General features: G+C 38.0%; 1 protein-coding gene across 3 annotated transcripts in view; it reads right to left on the bottom strand.

Annotated features, from left to right (window-relative positions):
• Positions 1-15,561, bottom strand: part of LOC122801869 (immunoglobulin superfamily member 3-like) — a 757,872-nt gene that overhangs the window by 261,398 nt on the left and 480,913 nt on the right. For all 3 annotated transcript variants that reach the window (XM_044071531.1, XM_044071530.1, XM_044071532.1), the window contains exon 5: positions 3,670-4,056. In XM_044071531.1, coding sequence (XP_043927466.1) covers positions 3,670-4,056 — 387 coding nt within the window. The remainder of the gene's footprint in view (positions 1-3,669; positions 4,057-15,561) is intronic.

Here is a 15,561-nt window from a genome sequence, read left to right as displayed (position 1 = left end):
AGTCTACTTTACACACAGAGGGTAGTCCTTAGAGTGGGACTACCTGCGGTGTTGGTGCTGCGGTAGCATTGTCGGCTCACAGTAAGACATTGTCCTGTTCGATTCTCAGCTAGAGCATCTTCTGTGTGGAAACGTGCATGAACGAGCGTACCTTCGTTGAAGGTTGTGCATCAGGGCTGGCAACTCGGCACATAAAAATCCACTGCCAATCATTAGTGGACCGGAGTTCCGCCGTGGTGACCCCTAACCGCCGGATGATACAAAACATATATATACATATATATATATATATATATATATATATATATATATATATATATATATATATATACATTATATATGGTTTACTATCATAAATTTGAAAATCAGAATAAAATGTGTCTGCATTTTCGAATTTATACATCGGAAATGAACATTTCCGAATTAACCTAAAGTCGAAAACAGCTGTGTATTGTCAAAAATGTCGCATGACATTTACGACAATACACAGCACTCCCACCCATCCGTAACTACCTACCTACCTAGCCTAAACTCAGATATGCGGGCAAGCCCCTGCACCCTAATGAGGGTGCCCACCCCCTACCTTAATATTCCAACTCTGAGATCGCACTACAGTGAGGAAAGGCATGTATTTCCCTAACCGCACTGTACCGCGATCCCTCACATGTGAGCGTTAGAATTGCGAATGCACAGTCCATTCACAATGGTAACGTTCGCTCACATCACCTGCGAAATATGAAGTATTCGAACATCTGTTGTTCGAATACTTCATAGCCGTGCAAGTGCACGTCGGCATTGTGATAGTAAACCTTGTATATATATATATATATATATATATATATATATATATATATATATATATATATAATATATCTGTACATACTTATATACATTTCCTATGCTGGGCAGTGCTTAGACCCACGCAAGCACACTCAGACTTGCTTACTGGTACTTATATATGTTTACTGCTGCTTATTTGTGCTTACACCTGCTTACTAGTGCCTTATTCATTATGACAGTGCCACTTTGATTGAATGACATTTAGTTAGATATCTCATGCGATACTCTGCCGGTTTTACAGCAAAACAACATTCATTCCACAGGGAAAATGCTATGTGCTATTGTTGGGCTCAAACCGTGAATGCCTATTCATTAGGCAGATGCTCTAAACACTACACTATTGCCATTTACGTTGATTCCGCATGTTTTTCTCTATTTGAATGACTTTGATGTGTAAGCTACGCTCGGCGGAGGGCAGCGACGTGCAAACATGCTGCACTTTGCATACACCTTCAATATTTCAGCAATTCAAATATAATAGGGATACGGGGAATCTAATTGTGAAAGTTCTAGGGACAGGGCTCAACATTCCACTATGTACTTGTGTGTTTACTACTTTGATTTTATTTCACTGTTCGTGGACACTCTTGTATGCTTAGCATACATTTCAGTATCCATGGACACTGAATTACTGACTTACTATTAGAGGCAGGCTCTACTAATAGGCATAGTAGGTTGTGCAACTGTCCAGGCATGTTTACGCCTCCATAGAGCACTTGTACGCGCCCCCTGCACTCGCACATATTTCCTGTGCACATCGAGGGTGCGGCGGCACGCCCTCATATGTATTCATATGGTGCTGCTGCACCATCTGTAGTGAGGACACGGCGCAAGGCTATAACCATCCTTGCGCCAAGCTTCTTGAATCCCTTTGTCTATGGTGATATGCATGTGGATAAATTCCAGGAGATTGTCCTGTTTAATCAACCTAGATGTATGCTTCTTGTTAATGTAGACTGAGACTCCTTCACCTTTTATCCCTGTCTGTGCAACTGATGGTCTAAATATGTGGAAGTCACTGAAGCTTTGCACAGCCAGAATACTTTCTGTGGATTTAAACCAAGTCTTGGTAATGGCACAGATGTCTATGTTCTCCAGAGTGAGGAGAGTTTGTAGGGTATGTTGTTTCTTGTTTAGGCTCCTAACATTGAGCAGTAACACCTCTAGGTTCTTTTGGTTTTATTTGCTATGTCAGTAGATTTGTCAATTTGGCATTTCCTAAAAAAGCCTCTAATGGGGTGGATAAAGTTTTAGCCAATATTCAGAAGTGTAGGGTAGACAGGTGAAAACCATCCTTTACAAAGCAATATGATTATTAACCATACCCTCCCATTCTGACAAATATTGAATCCCCATGGAAAGACACCATAAACTAAGCCAATTACTGAAGTCAGTCATCTTTTCATCATGCTGTGGCATTCTCCTAGGTGAAGGTATAATGCTTCTCAATGCAAGGCTCATACCTGTCTGAGACACATATCCAGGGAGAGAGAATGGCAATGTTTCTTTTCATTTACTTCAGGGAAATATGTCCCAGGTCATGAACGCCCACATGGACTATGATAGAATCATACTGGTACCTCTGGTGTAGTAACTTGAGTGCATGTATAACTAGGCAGATCCTGACTCCAGATCACCAACTAACTGTTATCTTCTCCTTGTTCAGTTTGGTGAGTGGGACATATGTGTGTCAAACAATGAAGTCCCCTATGTGAGTGGGACATCTGTGTGTCAAATAATGAAGTCCCCTATTACAAGGGGCCTGGATAATGTGTTTGCTTGCCTTATGGTCTTTGCTGTTGAGACTCCACTGGATATAAGCATGTGTGTGTTGTTTGGTAGTGCTTTTGGTGAGTGCTGTTGAGATTTCTGAGGATAGGTGTTGCTGTTGATAGGTTTAGGATGTCTTTTAGGTTTGGGAAGATTGATTTTTAGTGCCCCAGTATAAGCTGTCTATGTGTGTGGAGGACACTTGTTATGGTGGATGTAGTCTGTGTGTGTTCTTGACAAACGTATTTGTATGAGAGATTTTTGCATCCGGTAAAACTGTGTATGTGCATTTTTAGCATACTACATTTTTTCTTTAAGGATTAAATGGCTGTCTGTAAACATGAGATAATAGCTACATTGTCGCAGGGTGCCCATATCTACCAAACTGGCTATGGAGACATTTGGAAATTGCATATCCATGTTGTCCAGACCTGTATGTGGTTGGGTTACTGCAAGTTGTGGGCTGGGTTCTACAGAGAGGTCTCATTGGGTGGTCTCTGGGATTTGGCACTAGACTTGGTTAGATTGTGCTGTTTAATGTACAGATTAGCTGCTCTAAGTTTGTCTCTGCACAATGGCTTTGTTTTAGCCACACTGAGTTACAGTTTTCCGTTTTAAGGGAAGTTTTGTAGATAAAATTTACTTTCTGGGTGTTTGTGTCACTACAGGAAATTGCTAACCTCTTGATGTAATAACCTAAAGAAAGATTGCTTGCAAGTATAATGTTACAATAAAACAACTTAAACAAACTACCTTGACAAGGCAATTCCAAGTACTGGTAACCTTTAGGATGACTTAAAGGCAAAATTAACAAATAATGCAAAAATATAGCAGTAGCATTCTGAACAGTTACCTGAAGTGGAAAACAATAAAATAAATCTCTTACCTTCTAAAGATGGAACAGGATTAACTCAGGACCCCCTTGGTGTGGCAAACAGATGGGAAAATGACCATGAGACAGTTTGTAGTAAAAGATGTTACTTGTTCAAAAGAGCCATTCACTACCTGTTAGCAAAGTTCAATGCTTTATTCAAGTTGTTATGAAAATATTTTCCTTACCTATGGCCTTCACAGTTATTGAAAAAGGAGCTGATTGCTGGGTCTTCAAAGAAAAAATACCATGTACTGTCTTCTCCATCTCTGTGATTTTACACTGGTAAATACCACTGTCTTTCAATTCCACATTTCTGATTTTTAACATATATTTCATATCATTCAGTTTTGCTATTTTCAGCATATCCAAACTCTCCCTGCCCTTGTATGCATCCTCGAACACTGCTACACCATTCTGACCAAAAGTGGCCACCAGGGCATTGTTTACAAACCAAGCCACTGAAAAATGACGATCTGGAATATTCTGAGCTTCCACAGTGCAGTAAACTTCCAAATTGTCTCCTGTAGTAAGAGTGCTTTGCGCACTGTTAATATAGACAGTGAAATCTTTACCTGCAGAGACAAAAGGGAATATCAGAACAGCTGGTCAATGATAACATTTAAAAAATAAATTGTCTACACTGTTATAGAAACCATACAGCAAATAAATAAATAAATAATAAAAGCTATATAAAACTACATATATGTGAACACTGGCATACAGTGATGCCTCATCCTCAGCAGTCTAAAGCAAATCAAGACCACTTCTTAAGAAAATGACACCTGTACAGTCCTGCTTATATACTATGAAATATCACTGCCAGCATATTACGCATCCTGTTACTGTTTAGATGAAACTTTATTTAGAATGATGACTCACTAATATAAAGAATTCACTCCCAAGTAAGATGCCATACACCAAGACTCATGGCAGCATGTGGTACTGAAGATTAACCATGAAATGTGGTAACTAGTAGTTGGGTGGCAGCTTTCCTTCATGAGCCTTAAACATAACAGTGAATGACCTCACAAACAGACTGCGATCATTCAAACAATAAGCTATGTACTACTACATGGATGCAAGTATATGAAATGCATGAGGAGTGCATGTGCATGTATACGTATATGTGTGTGTGTGGGGGTGTGTGGTGTGTGTGTGGTATTTGTGCATGTTTATGTGTGTTTGCATGAACATATGCATGCATGTGCAAATACACACACACACACACACACACACACACACACACACACACACTAGCATACACCCTCACATACACATATGCACACACAAACTTAAGCAGGGTTGGGGAATTAAGCTCTTCGTACCTATATAAAATCCTGTCACATAGCCCTTCTTCCATCTCAGATGAAGGATCTTTGCCACATTCATCCTTCTAACACAGATTGCCAAGGCTGAACTATTATATGATACAAGTCCATGCCTGAAAGGATGGACTGATCCCAAAGGACTGTTTTACTAACTGGGACCCCTGATGCTCTCAGATGTGCTCTGAAATAATGTCTACATCAATGGTTCTATCATTCCAATACTGACTAGATTTTGTATGTTTACCCTGAATGTTCAGGCAGGAATAAGGTTACTTTTGGTGCACATTGTCAGTTTGTCTAATGAGACACTTAAACTTACATTTTTATGTTGCCAAGATGTCAGAGTAGTAGTAATCAGGTCAAATATAGCTTAAAACATTTTGTACATTTTTTCATTTTCTGTACATACTTTACATTAAAAACGAAATGAAAACCCCAGCCAAGCTAGCTAGAACTTCCACTGAGTGACCTCTCAAACCTCTTGTATCAGAGGCACATGGGATATCTGCAAATGACCCTTATAAACATCACGTGCCTCAGCTATATGGTGATTCTGAATGCCCATGACTTATTTATTATTAAGTAATTTCAATGTACAATTTCAGGCCAATAAAGCCAAACCCCACTAGCTGTGGATATGCATATTTTGGCCTTGTTATGACCTCATCAGCACAGCACAAGCAGAGTGTTTGACTAAGCATAAGAAACACAGGTAGTTCATAAGGGTCATTTGCATATATCCCATGTGCCTTTGCTACAAGAGGTTTGAGAGGTGACTCAGTGGAAGTTCTACCTTGGCTGGAGCTTTCATTTAGTTTTTACTGATTGTTTTTTTTTTTGTGTGACCTTCTCTCTCTTTGTTTTAGTACATACTTTACATAGCATAACCCAACCTGGGGCAATTTCTAGCAAAATGACAAAACTGCAAATAGGCAAATAATTTTAGACAACTCAGTCTATAAAGAGTCTCATGTGAAATGTATTTGTCTTTAGCATCTGTGGTAACTGTTCCCCAGTTTTACCTTAAAAAGAGGAATATAACTTTGTCTTCAAGTACTCATCCAATTATCTCTTCCTGGCACATTAGATAATAGCTCAACTGTTATGGCAGGACCCTCTTCTAGGACTAGATTCTTCAGATATGTTGACTGATGTCTCCTAGCATGTCTGTTGTGATCCTGTGATTGAAAAATTGAAAACTTCTCTGAAAATTTTTATGGTCAAACATGCCATAATAGGTACCATGTTTTGCTTTCTGCACAGGAATGGAAACAACCATTTTAACACCGAGAATGCTCTCATCTTATTTTTTTTTTGCTCAGTAATTTATTTTCTTTCTCTTGCTTGCATTCATCAATATAATTTATACTAGCAGCTTCCTTCTTTGTGGCCAGCCCACTTGATTTCTGCAGATAGGATTTCTATGGAACCTCTTCCTCCTTTTTTTCTGTTTCACCCGTTTGGTTTCTTCTTTCTTCTCCATTTTAAGGACATTGGTTTCCTGAAGATTTGGCAACAACTCTTCATAGTCTTTAACTTAAGCCTTCATTTCTTGATTCATCTGCTAAATTTCATTTATTGATAGGTTCATTGTTTGTTCCTTTAAGTTCTTATAATTCTGCATGATCTTATGCACCAAAGTTTCTCTTTGCTAATTTCTTTATTTGGGACTTCTTCCACAACATTGAGCTACAACAAATAAGTTTTCACTCTGAACATTGACGATATTTTCGTGCAGTAATTATGGCAGATATATATATATATATATATATATATATATATATATATATATATATATATATATATATATATATATATATATATATATATATATATATATATATATATATATATATGTTCACTGACTGGGTTATTCACATGCTACAGTGGATTTTCAACCCAATAAACTGCAATAAACCAAAGTCTTTTTATCACTGCAAACGTGTGATTTCTTCTGCAACAAAAAGTGTGGTTTCGTATAGTTTGCTCTCAATTTTGGTTTCCTTTGTGGCTGAACAACTTGGGTATGATATCTAAAGTATATAGTAATGTACTGAAACAGCATGACAACAAAATAATAAGTAGAAAGAAGTGTCTGGGTGGACAAAAAACAAGAGACTGTTCTTAAACATATCACAGTTTAATGAAGCAACAAAAAGACTGAAGTATGATACATTTGAAGACCAGTGTTTTCTTGTGTGTCCACCAACAGTGACAGTTGCATTTTTTTTAAGTTTGGATATGATACTTGCCATCACATGCCCTCTGTATCATGCTTTCATTGTCAGGTCCTATTAACAGAAATTATTTGTCTCCCTGCTGGCATTAACTCATGCTCAAGTTTTTTGCTATGTATGGAACTTGGTTCTTTTGCTCATGTGTTTTTTGCTATGTAGTTCTTTTATTTTCAGCTTAGATTTTGCACTTGTATGCTGTAGCTCAGATTTTGATGTGGTACTGTCTCCACCATAACACAAAGCTTCAAAAGGTGATGTCTACACAGTAACAATTTGAAATGTCAAAACCTGCTAGATCGAGTCCCGAAACATGTACACTGAATGGTTAAAAGAACAGACTTATACATATATACATATATATATATATATATATATATATATATATATATATATATACACACACACACACACACACACACACACACACACACACACACACGTCCAAGATGGCCATTTTCCAGAATATTCCTTTTTCTCTAAGGTATGGCAATCTCAGAGTTAGTATATATAAGTTTGGGAGTATGTGGGAGGTTCCCTCTGCAAAAAAGAAGTTTAAAGGATCAGAGCAATCTTCGAAATTCACTCTTCTCTGGTCTTTTTTTCCAGCTTGTCGACACTCTTTATTTCATTTGTCGACATTTCAACAGGGAACCGTATACTCAACTGTAAGTCCCAGTTTCTTACATTGAAGTACAGTGTTCATGACATCAAAATGCTTGATAAAATTATTTTCACAACCTGTATCTCTGTTACTGGCTCACTTGCTGAGTCTTCATTTACAGAAACACTTTCATCACTCTTTGCACAAGGGCATAGCAGTTGCAGTTCTTCTTGTTCTTTCTACCCTTTTTATGTTTGCATTTTGATAGATGTGGGTGTGTCTGAAAAGTACTAGGTGGCAAATGTTTCGGTTCTGAGTCCATGACTAGACTATTTGCATAGATTCATTTTTACTTACGTTTGTTCCTATAACTTCAGGTTCTGTGCCTCTTTGATCTGTGATAACAGCAGGCTCACTAGTCTGTTGTCCTCTAACACAGCTCATTTTAGCTTTATTTATAGAATACAGGCCATGGATATCTTTACTATTTTATCTCCTAGTCGACTCTTCCTACTTCAGAAGTTTAGTGAAAGTCTGTTCTTTCTACTTAAGTGAATCATTTTTTTTTCTTTTCCACGTGTGTTACAATTGGGTGGCTACTTCTCTGTGCACATTTCATGCCTTGAAACTGCTCAGTTGATGTCTTAACTTTTTCAGCAAAACAAGAGAGCTCTCACGCCTTCTGAAATGTTCTTACAGAACTTGAATGTGTTGAAAAAGGGCATTTAATTTACTTTGATATCTTTTAAATGCCAACTGTTTTCCTTTACCTGCACTGCCAGTATTCTTTTATTGTTTAACCTAGGCCAAAATGTCTTGTTTTTGCTGTAGGGATGTTACTTCCTGGACAATGTCACTGTTGTGAGTGAGAGTTTGTGTACAGTTTTTAATTTTATTATCAGTCTGTTTGAATTACAGGTTCATAAGTACTAACTAGGCTATTAATTTGTGAGGATCTTAAGATACCTAGCCTTATATTCCCAAAGTAGTTTTTAGCATTTTTATGTTGCATTTGAATAATACAGAGACAGGCTAAAAAAGGATAAGTTGTGCAATAATAAAGGACTTCCTTACAACAGTAGATACTCGGTGATCAAAGGACATGTAATTTTCAACATACGTTCCCAGATCCCTAACTGCACAATCAATTCTCTGGAATGTGTTATCAATGTGATAGTTACAAGGATAGTCATGCTTGTTAAAGGATACCATTATACACTTCTTGGTATTTAGTTTTTAGCACATGGTTTTGACACCAGCTGTTTGGGACAGGCCCTCCTGGGGATCTTTTTATAATATGAGGAGCTTATGATGGCACCAAGTTTTCATTTATCTTCAAACGTGGTCAGCCACAAACCCATAAGATTAAGTTTGACCTTATAGAAGTAAATGCCAAAGAGGGGTAGCCCAAGGACTGAACCCTTGTGCTTTTAGCAAATTACTTCCATTTCACATATCATATCACTTTGCTTTTGAGTCAAAAAGAACATTATAATCAATTTGTAATTCAGCTTAAATGTTATCTTTATCTCCCTTTAAGTACTCAAAGTCAGCTTGTCTCTGAACCTGACTCCTTCTGTCTTTCAAGTTCAAGTATCATTTCCTTTAATTTTTCTTTTCTTTTCTTCTTTTTTTTCTCTTCTTTTTTTCTCCTAGTCTAGGCATTATTTCCCAACTGTACTGTTTGATCAGTCTGAATGGAAACGAAGAGGCCCTATTTCATCTTGCCTGTCTTAGTATGAGTGGTTCTGTCCATTACTGTGGGGTTTTCATACCTTCCACATACTTTCTTCATTTTTCTTTCTCCTTCTCTTTCTTCAGAGAATCCAAAGTCTGATTTACCGCAGCCACTTGTTTATTTCTTTTGTTGTATTTCTTGTGTAGAACTCTGAGGTTTATTACATTGTTTCATTATTCTAAATTGAACAGAAAGTTTAAGAGTTTTGTTTTTGATAAACGTTTTCTTTATCGGTTTTGCTTTAACAGTTCTTTCATTGGTCAAGGTCAAGGACAGCCAACAACTTTTTTGATAACATTCTCAGGTTTCTGAAATAACTCTGTTCTTCAACATCCTTATCGGCTATACTACATGCTCACTTGTTTGCACTAAAAAAAACAGACTCTTGCCTTTGTTAGTCATTGTACTTCATTAAAGTTTTAATTTCTGAAAACGTTTCTAGAGTTATAGGAAAAGGAATTCTAAATTATGCAACCTTTTCATTGCTGTGAGGATGCATTTTAGCTCAAACCCCCTCTAGGCCTCAATGTATCCTCTGTAGTGCCTTCCCCCTTTTACTTTGTGTACAGGACGGACACTTACACCCACACCCAAACCCTCCACAGGCACTCAAACACATACACACACACACACACACACACACACACACACACACACACACACACACACACACACACACACACACACACACACACACACACACACACATTTAGGCACAGGAATGGTGGAATTAACCTCTTTGTAACTAGAGGAAATCCCTTCAAACAGCCCTTTTCCAAGCATGAATACTCAGATTATGCCTATATATCTATATCTATTTATATCTAGAGACAGACATATAATCTCACACTGAAAAATCCGGTGCATGCAATCAGCTGATTCTTGACCAGCTCTTTTTAGATTTTATTTTGACAAGCTGACTTGTTGATGGGTTGAATGTAACCCATAGCTACACATATCTGGATAGGTAGTTGGATAGATAGATGGATAGGTAGATAGACAGATAGATAGATAGATAGATAGATAGATAGATAGATAGATAGATAGATAGATAGATAGATAGATACATAGATACATAGATACATAGATAGAAAGAGGGATATATAGATAGGAGTGCTTAAAATAAGCATAATTCCCAAGTGTTGACATCTATTTTATCAACATACTTCAGTCAGCAAAACAGATAGCCAACAAGTGTGCAAGAACAACAACACCTAGGGTTGGTGAATATGACACTTCCCCAGGGATTGTGCCATCCAGGAGTATATAAAATTATCAGAGGGTGTGTGGGGCTGTAGGTGCAGGGGGACGTGCACTCTAAAGAAAAAAACAGTACTTCAGACTGTGCATTTTCTGAAGTTGTATTTGGAGCATGGATGACAGATGAGCTGTCGATGTTGTGAATGTCAATTTTCACATGTTGACATTTGTGACATCAACATTTGGGAGTTTCACTGAAATTAAGTGTATCTATCTACCTGATATTTATTTATTTATTTATTTATTTTACATTTATTTTACATTTGTTGACCGGGCTAGTCTAGCTGGATATATGTCCATTTTCAGTAGAGGCCCGGGGAGAAAAACTCCAAGCATGAACAGTGACAAAGTTAACAATATAAAAAGACACGATAAAGCAAATACAGATGCAGCATTGTTCAAAGAAAAATTAAAAATTATAAACTATAAAAATTTTAGTAAAAAAATTCTACTAAACAATATACTACACACATGAGAAGGTATGAACAAGACTCAGTTAAGAGAAAGAGAAGTTATATTTTATTTTCATATTATGAAGAAAAGGGTAATAGCTAGATTTGGAGGCATAGGTTAGAGGGGTAGAAAAGGAAGGGGAAAAATATATCAGTCTGGGTTAGCACATGGACAGAGCCAATGAGTTTTGAGATGTTCTTTTAGATGTTTTTTAAATAGAGAAGTCGAAGCAAGGGTTGATAATTCAGAAGGAAGCAGATTCCAGTTTTTACCTGCAGTGTTTGAGAAAAGTGTATCACCGGCTTTGTTGTTGGATTTAATAGAGGAAACTAGAGGCTTACTAGCAGAGCATAGTGTAGCTAGATTTTTATATGGTGTAATTAGATTAGTGAGGAAAGGAGTGTTGTTAGGATGGTATAGGATCTTGTGAGTAATAAGTAGTTGTTGGCAGAGTATGTGGTTTTGCAATTCTAGCCATTCAAGTTGGTTGAGGTTGAGGCAGTGGTGAGTTTTAAAGGGGGAGCATGTAATGAATCTAGCTATGCTATTATAACAGGTGGAGAGTTTAGAGAGGTTGTTTTTGGATAGGTTAGTATATATAACAGAGGCATAGAAGAGGATGGAAATTAGATGGGTCTGGGCAATAGTTTTCCTTGCAGAAGGGGTAAGGAAGGGTTTAATTCTATAGAGGGTACCAAGTTTTTTGTTAACAGTCTTTATGGTGCAGTTGATGTGGTCATCAAAGCTGAGACGATTATCAATTGTTACACCTAGAAGGCGGGTTGTACTGTCTGGGGTTATGTTGGTACCATTGTTAGAGGTTACAGAGAAGAATGGAATAGGTGATTTATGGGTTGGAGTAAAAAGCAGTAGTTTTGTTTTTTTGGGATTCAGGAGTAGGCAGTGTTCCAAAAACCAGTTTTCAACATTATTAAAAACAGTTTGGGTGAGAGAGTGGAGAGAGGCTATATTCTTGGCTGAACAGATTAAGGTGGAGTCGTCAGCATATTGAATAGAGGTGGCTTGAGGTATGTTCATGTGTAGATTGTTAATAAATAAGGAAAAGAGTAGGAGACCTAAGACAATATTTACTGGGAGTAGTGAAGACAGACTGTTCTGCCAAAGTACTGCTTGATGTCTATTTACCAAATAAGACCTAAACCATTGTATAGCTTGAGGATCTAGAGAATGGGCCTTTAGTTTGTCTAGAAGTAAGTTATGGTTAACCATATCAAAGGCTTTTGACAGGTCAATAAATAGTGCACAGGGAAAAGAGTTATTGTTGTGATTTTTGTTTATAGAGTCGGTAAAGGATAAGAGGGCAGTCGATGTGCTATGGAATGGCCTAAAGCCATGTTGGCAGTTTGCTAGTAGGTTATTTTGCAGTAAGTGGTTAAGTAGTTGTTTGTGAATACAGTTTTCCATTATCTTAGCTAATGGGGAGAGTAAAGCAATAGGACAAAAGTTAGAAAGCTCAGTAGAAGGTCCACCTTTATGTAGAGGGATGATGTGGGATACTTTCCATAAAGTAGGGATTTTGCCTTCTGAGATGGTTCTGTTAATAAGGATAGAGATGGGAACATCTATGGCTTTTGCGGCAATTTGTAGGTATTCAGATGGGAGATGGTCAGCAGAAGGGGTGCAAGGCTTCAATTTTTGAAGTAATTTACAGGTGAGAGATGTAGATACAGGTTGTATATGAAAGGTGGGAGATGAAGTCTTGGGAATATTTAGTGGGGAAGCAGTGAAGGGTGGTAAGGAATTGGCTAGAGTTTGAATGGCTTCTGTAAAATAGTTATTAAAGGCATCAGGGATCTGGTTGGAGTTGTTATGGTTGAAACCGGCTGGGTCTGGAGTAGTAGGGTGACCTGGCTGAAGAAGTTTGTTTATCCCTGACCAAAATTTTTGTGGAGTTTGTTGACTGGTTTGTTGGAGGTGAAGGTAGAAGTCTTTTTTGTCTCTAAGAATATCTTTCTTGGTGGCATTTCTTAGCTGTTTAAAGAGGAGGTGATCGGTTGGACATTTGGTAGCTCTCCATTTAGTCCAGATTTATTGCTGAGGAGTATCTTTTGCCTAGTTTGTTTTGTGAGCCAAGGGGCAGATTTGGTTTTTATTCTAGTAAAATGATATGGTGCATGGCAGTCAAGGATTTGAAGAACGTTAGTATTAAAGTAGGTAACAGACTCATCCAGTTCAAGATGGGCTAGTGGTGACTAGTTACATGCTTGTAATTCATTTAGGAAGCTGTAAGGACTGAATAATTTTTTTGAGAGAGAGGTTCTGAGATTATGAGTAGTTGGAATATGGACTTTTTGTCTAATAATGTAGGTAAGCATATGGTCACTGATATCGTCGGGAAGGGTTCCTGGAGTATAGGTTTCAGTGTGGCTGTTAATAAGGATCCAGTCCAGAGTAGTTTCCTTACTGCTAGGTTTGTGGATTCTAGTAGGAGTTGTTATTAATTGTGAGAATCCAAAGAGGTTTATGTAGTTAGCAGGGTTAGGTGAACTACAGGTAGTCCAGTCGATGTTAAAGTCACCCAGTACAATTGTCTCTTGGGGTAGTTGGGTAGAGAGGTAACTAAGTAGGTTTTCAAGAGTATTGGTATTATTACCTGGAGGGAGATACGTGCAAATTAGATAGATAGATTTGGAGGTACTGATTTGGAGCTTGGTAGTTAGAATTTCAGATTTGGTGTCTGATGGTAGAAGCACATTAAAGGTGGAAATTTGGAGGTTAGATTTATAGAAAATTACTATACCTCCACCTTTTTTGATTTTACGGTCACATCTAAGGATATTGTAGCGAGGAGAGGTAATTTCCTGGTCTAGAGTGGATGGTTTTAGCCAAGTTTCTGTAAGACATAGAATGTCAAATGAGTGGACATCAAGGAGAGCATGCAGGTGGGAAATTTTATTGTTAATACTTCTAATGTTAAGGTGAGCTATCAAGAGGGAGTTAGATGGTTTAGTTAATGTAGAAACCATAAGCACTGTTAAATTGTCAAGGTTATTGGTATAGTCATAATTGGGGCCAGGGTTAGGATGAATATCACCATCTAGGAGGGGGTGTTGCTGGGGGAGTTGTATAGCTTTAAGGAGTTTATAGAGGTTAATAAAAGTCTTTTTGGTATTGAAGTAAATAATGTGGGTTGCTCTATGATATTTTGGTAGTATATAGTTAGAGGTACAGGTTATGTCACTGTGGTTAAGGGAGTAGCTGAATGAAGATGGTAAAGTTTGTTGGATGTAATGGTTTTGTTCAGGTAGAGTAAGATTTTCAAAGGAGGTGAGTGAGTAAGGTATGGTAAGACAGGCTATTATGGTAGTTAAGAGTAGTATGTTTGTGAAAAGAGTTTTATTTATTGAGGCCATAGTAATAAGTAGATTTTGTAGGGAGTAGTTTGTGATTAGTAGGTACTGTAGAAAAATAGAGGAGAGGGTTTCAGGAGATAGCGCAGGGTTTTAAATATATTGGTAAGAAATTAGTGGAGGTTTGGATAGGAGTTAGTATTGGGAGGTATTTAGTATAGTAAAATATTGTAAAGGAGAGGTTCAAAAAAAGGAGTTAATTAATACAATATAGATAGGATAGGGGAGTGGTGGTGTGTGGGGGGTCTGTAATAGGAAGAAAAGGGGGAAAGAAAGGGGGGCTGTATAAGTCCAAGTGAGGGAAGGGGGGGGGTGGGGTGGGGGGGGGGTAGGGGGGGGGGGAGGAGAGGCCACAGGCCGAACAGCAGAGAGAGAAAAAAGAGAAGAAAGAGGCAGAAGAAAAAAAAGTGAGGGAGGGGTGGCAGGTGAAAGCAAGGGGGGTATCTAGGCTTTAGGAGGAAAGAAGAAGTAAGGGAGCAGAGAGCTGAAAAAGGGTATGTGCAAAGGGACTTGTAAATGTAGAGACTGAGACAATAAGACACTAAATCTATTTTAATAGGCTAGAATGCTGGTAAGTAAATGGGGAGTGTAAGGGTACTACTGCCCTCAAGTGGACACTCGAGGTACTGTTAAATAATGCTCTTTTAGAAGTAGAATGGGTAATAGTGTGGGAAATAGGAGAAGAGAGAAAAAAAGCAATAAGTAGATACAAGGGGGAGGGTGTGTTACAGCAGGGAGGCTAGTTTGGGAGCATTGTGGATATTGTATAGATGGCTATAGCTGCTGGATGTCCTGGCAGGGAGCATTTGCTTACACAAAAACAGTGACAGGCTATTGTTCAGTTAAGCTGTAAGATGTAATGTACACATACTTCCAAATAAATAGTCCTGGTTCTCAAGGCAGTACAGTTTATGGAGGGCAAGGCTCTAATTCCTGCACTGGGAGAAGGTAACAGAAATTTAGCTGATGACTAGGAAAGTTCAGGTCTTCAGTCAGACAGCAGGACACGGACACTGGCGGGATTCACTAGCAGGATGGTTGTAGGCTTGAAGGGAAGTAGAGAGAAAGTATTAAGGACATAGAGCAATA

The sequence above is a fragment of the Protopterus annectens genome, chromosome 5.part0 (assembly GCF_019279795.1).
Source record: "Protopterus annectens isolate FY-2018-M chromosome 5.part0, PAN1.0, whole genome shotgun sequence".
Classification (NCBI taxonomy): domain Eukaryota; kingdom Metazoa; phylum Chordata; order Ceratodontiformes; family Protopteridae; genus Protopterus; species Protopterus annectens.
The sequence above is the reverse complement of the archived record's forward strand: the minus strand, read 5'-3'. Positions and strand labels throughout refer to the sequence as shown.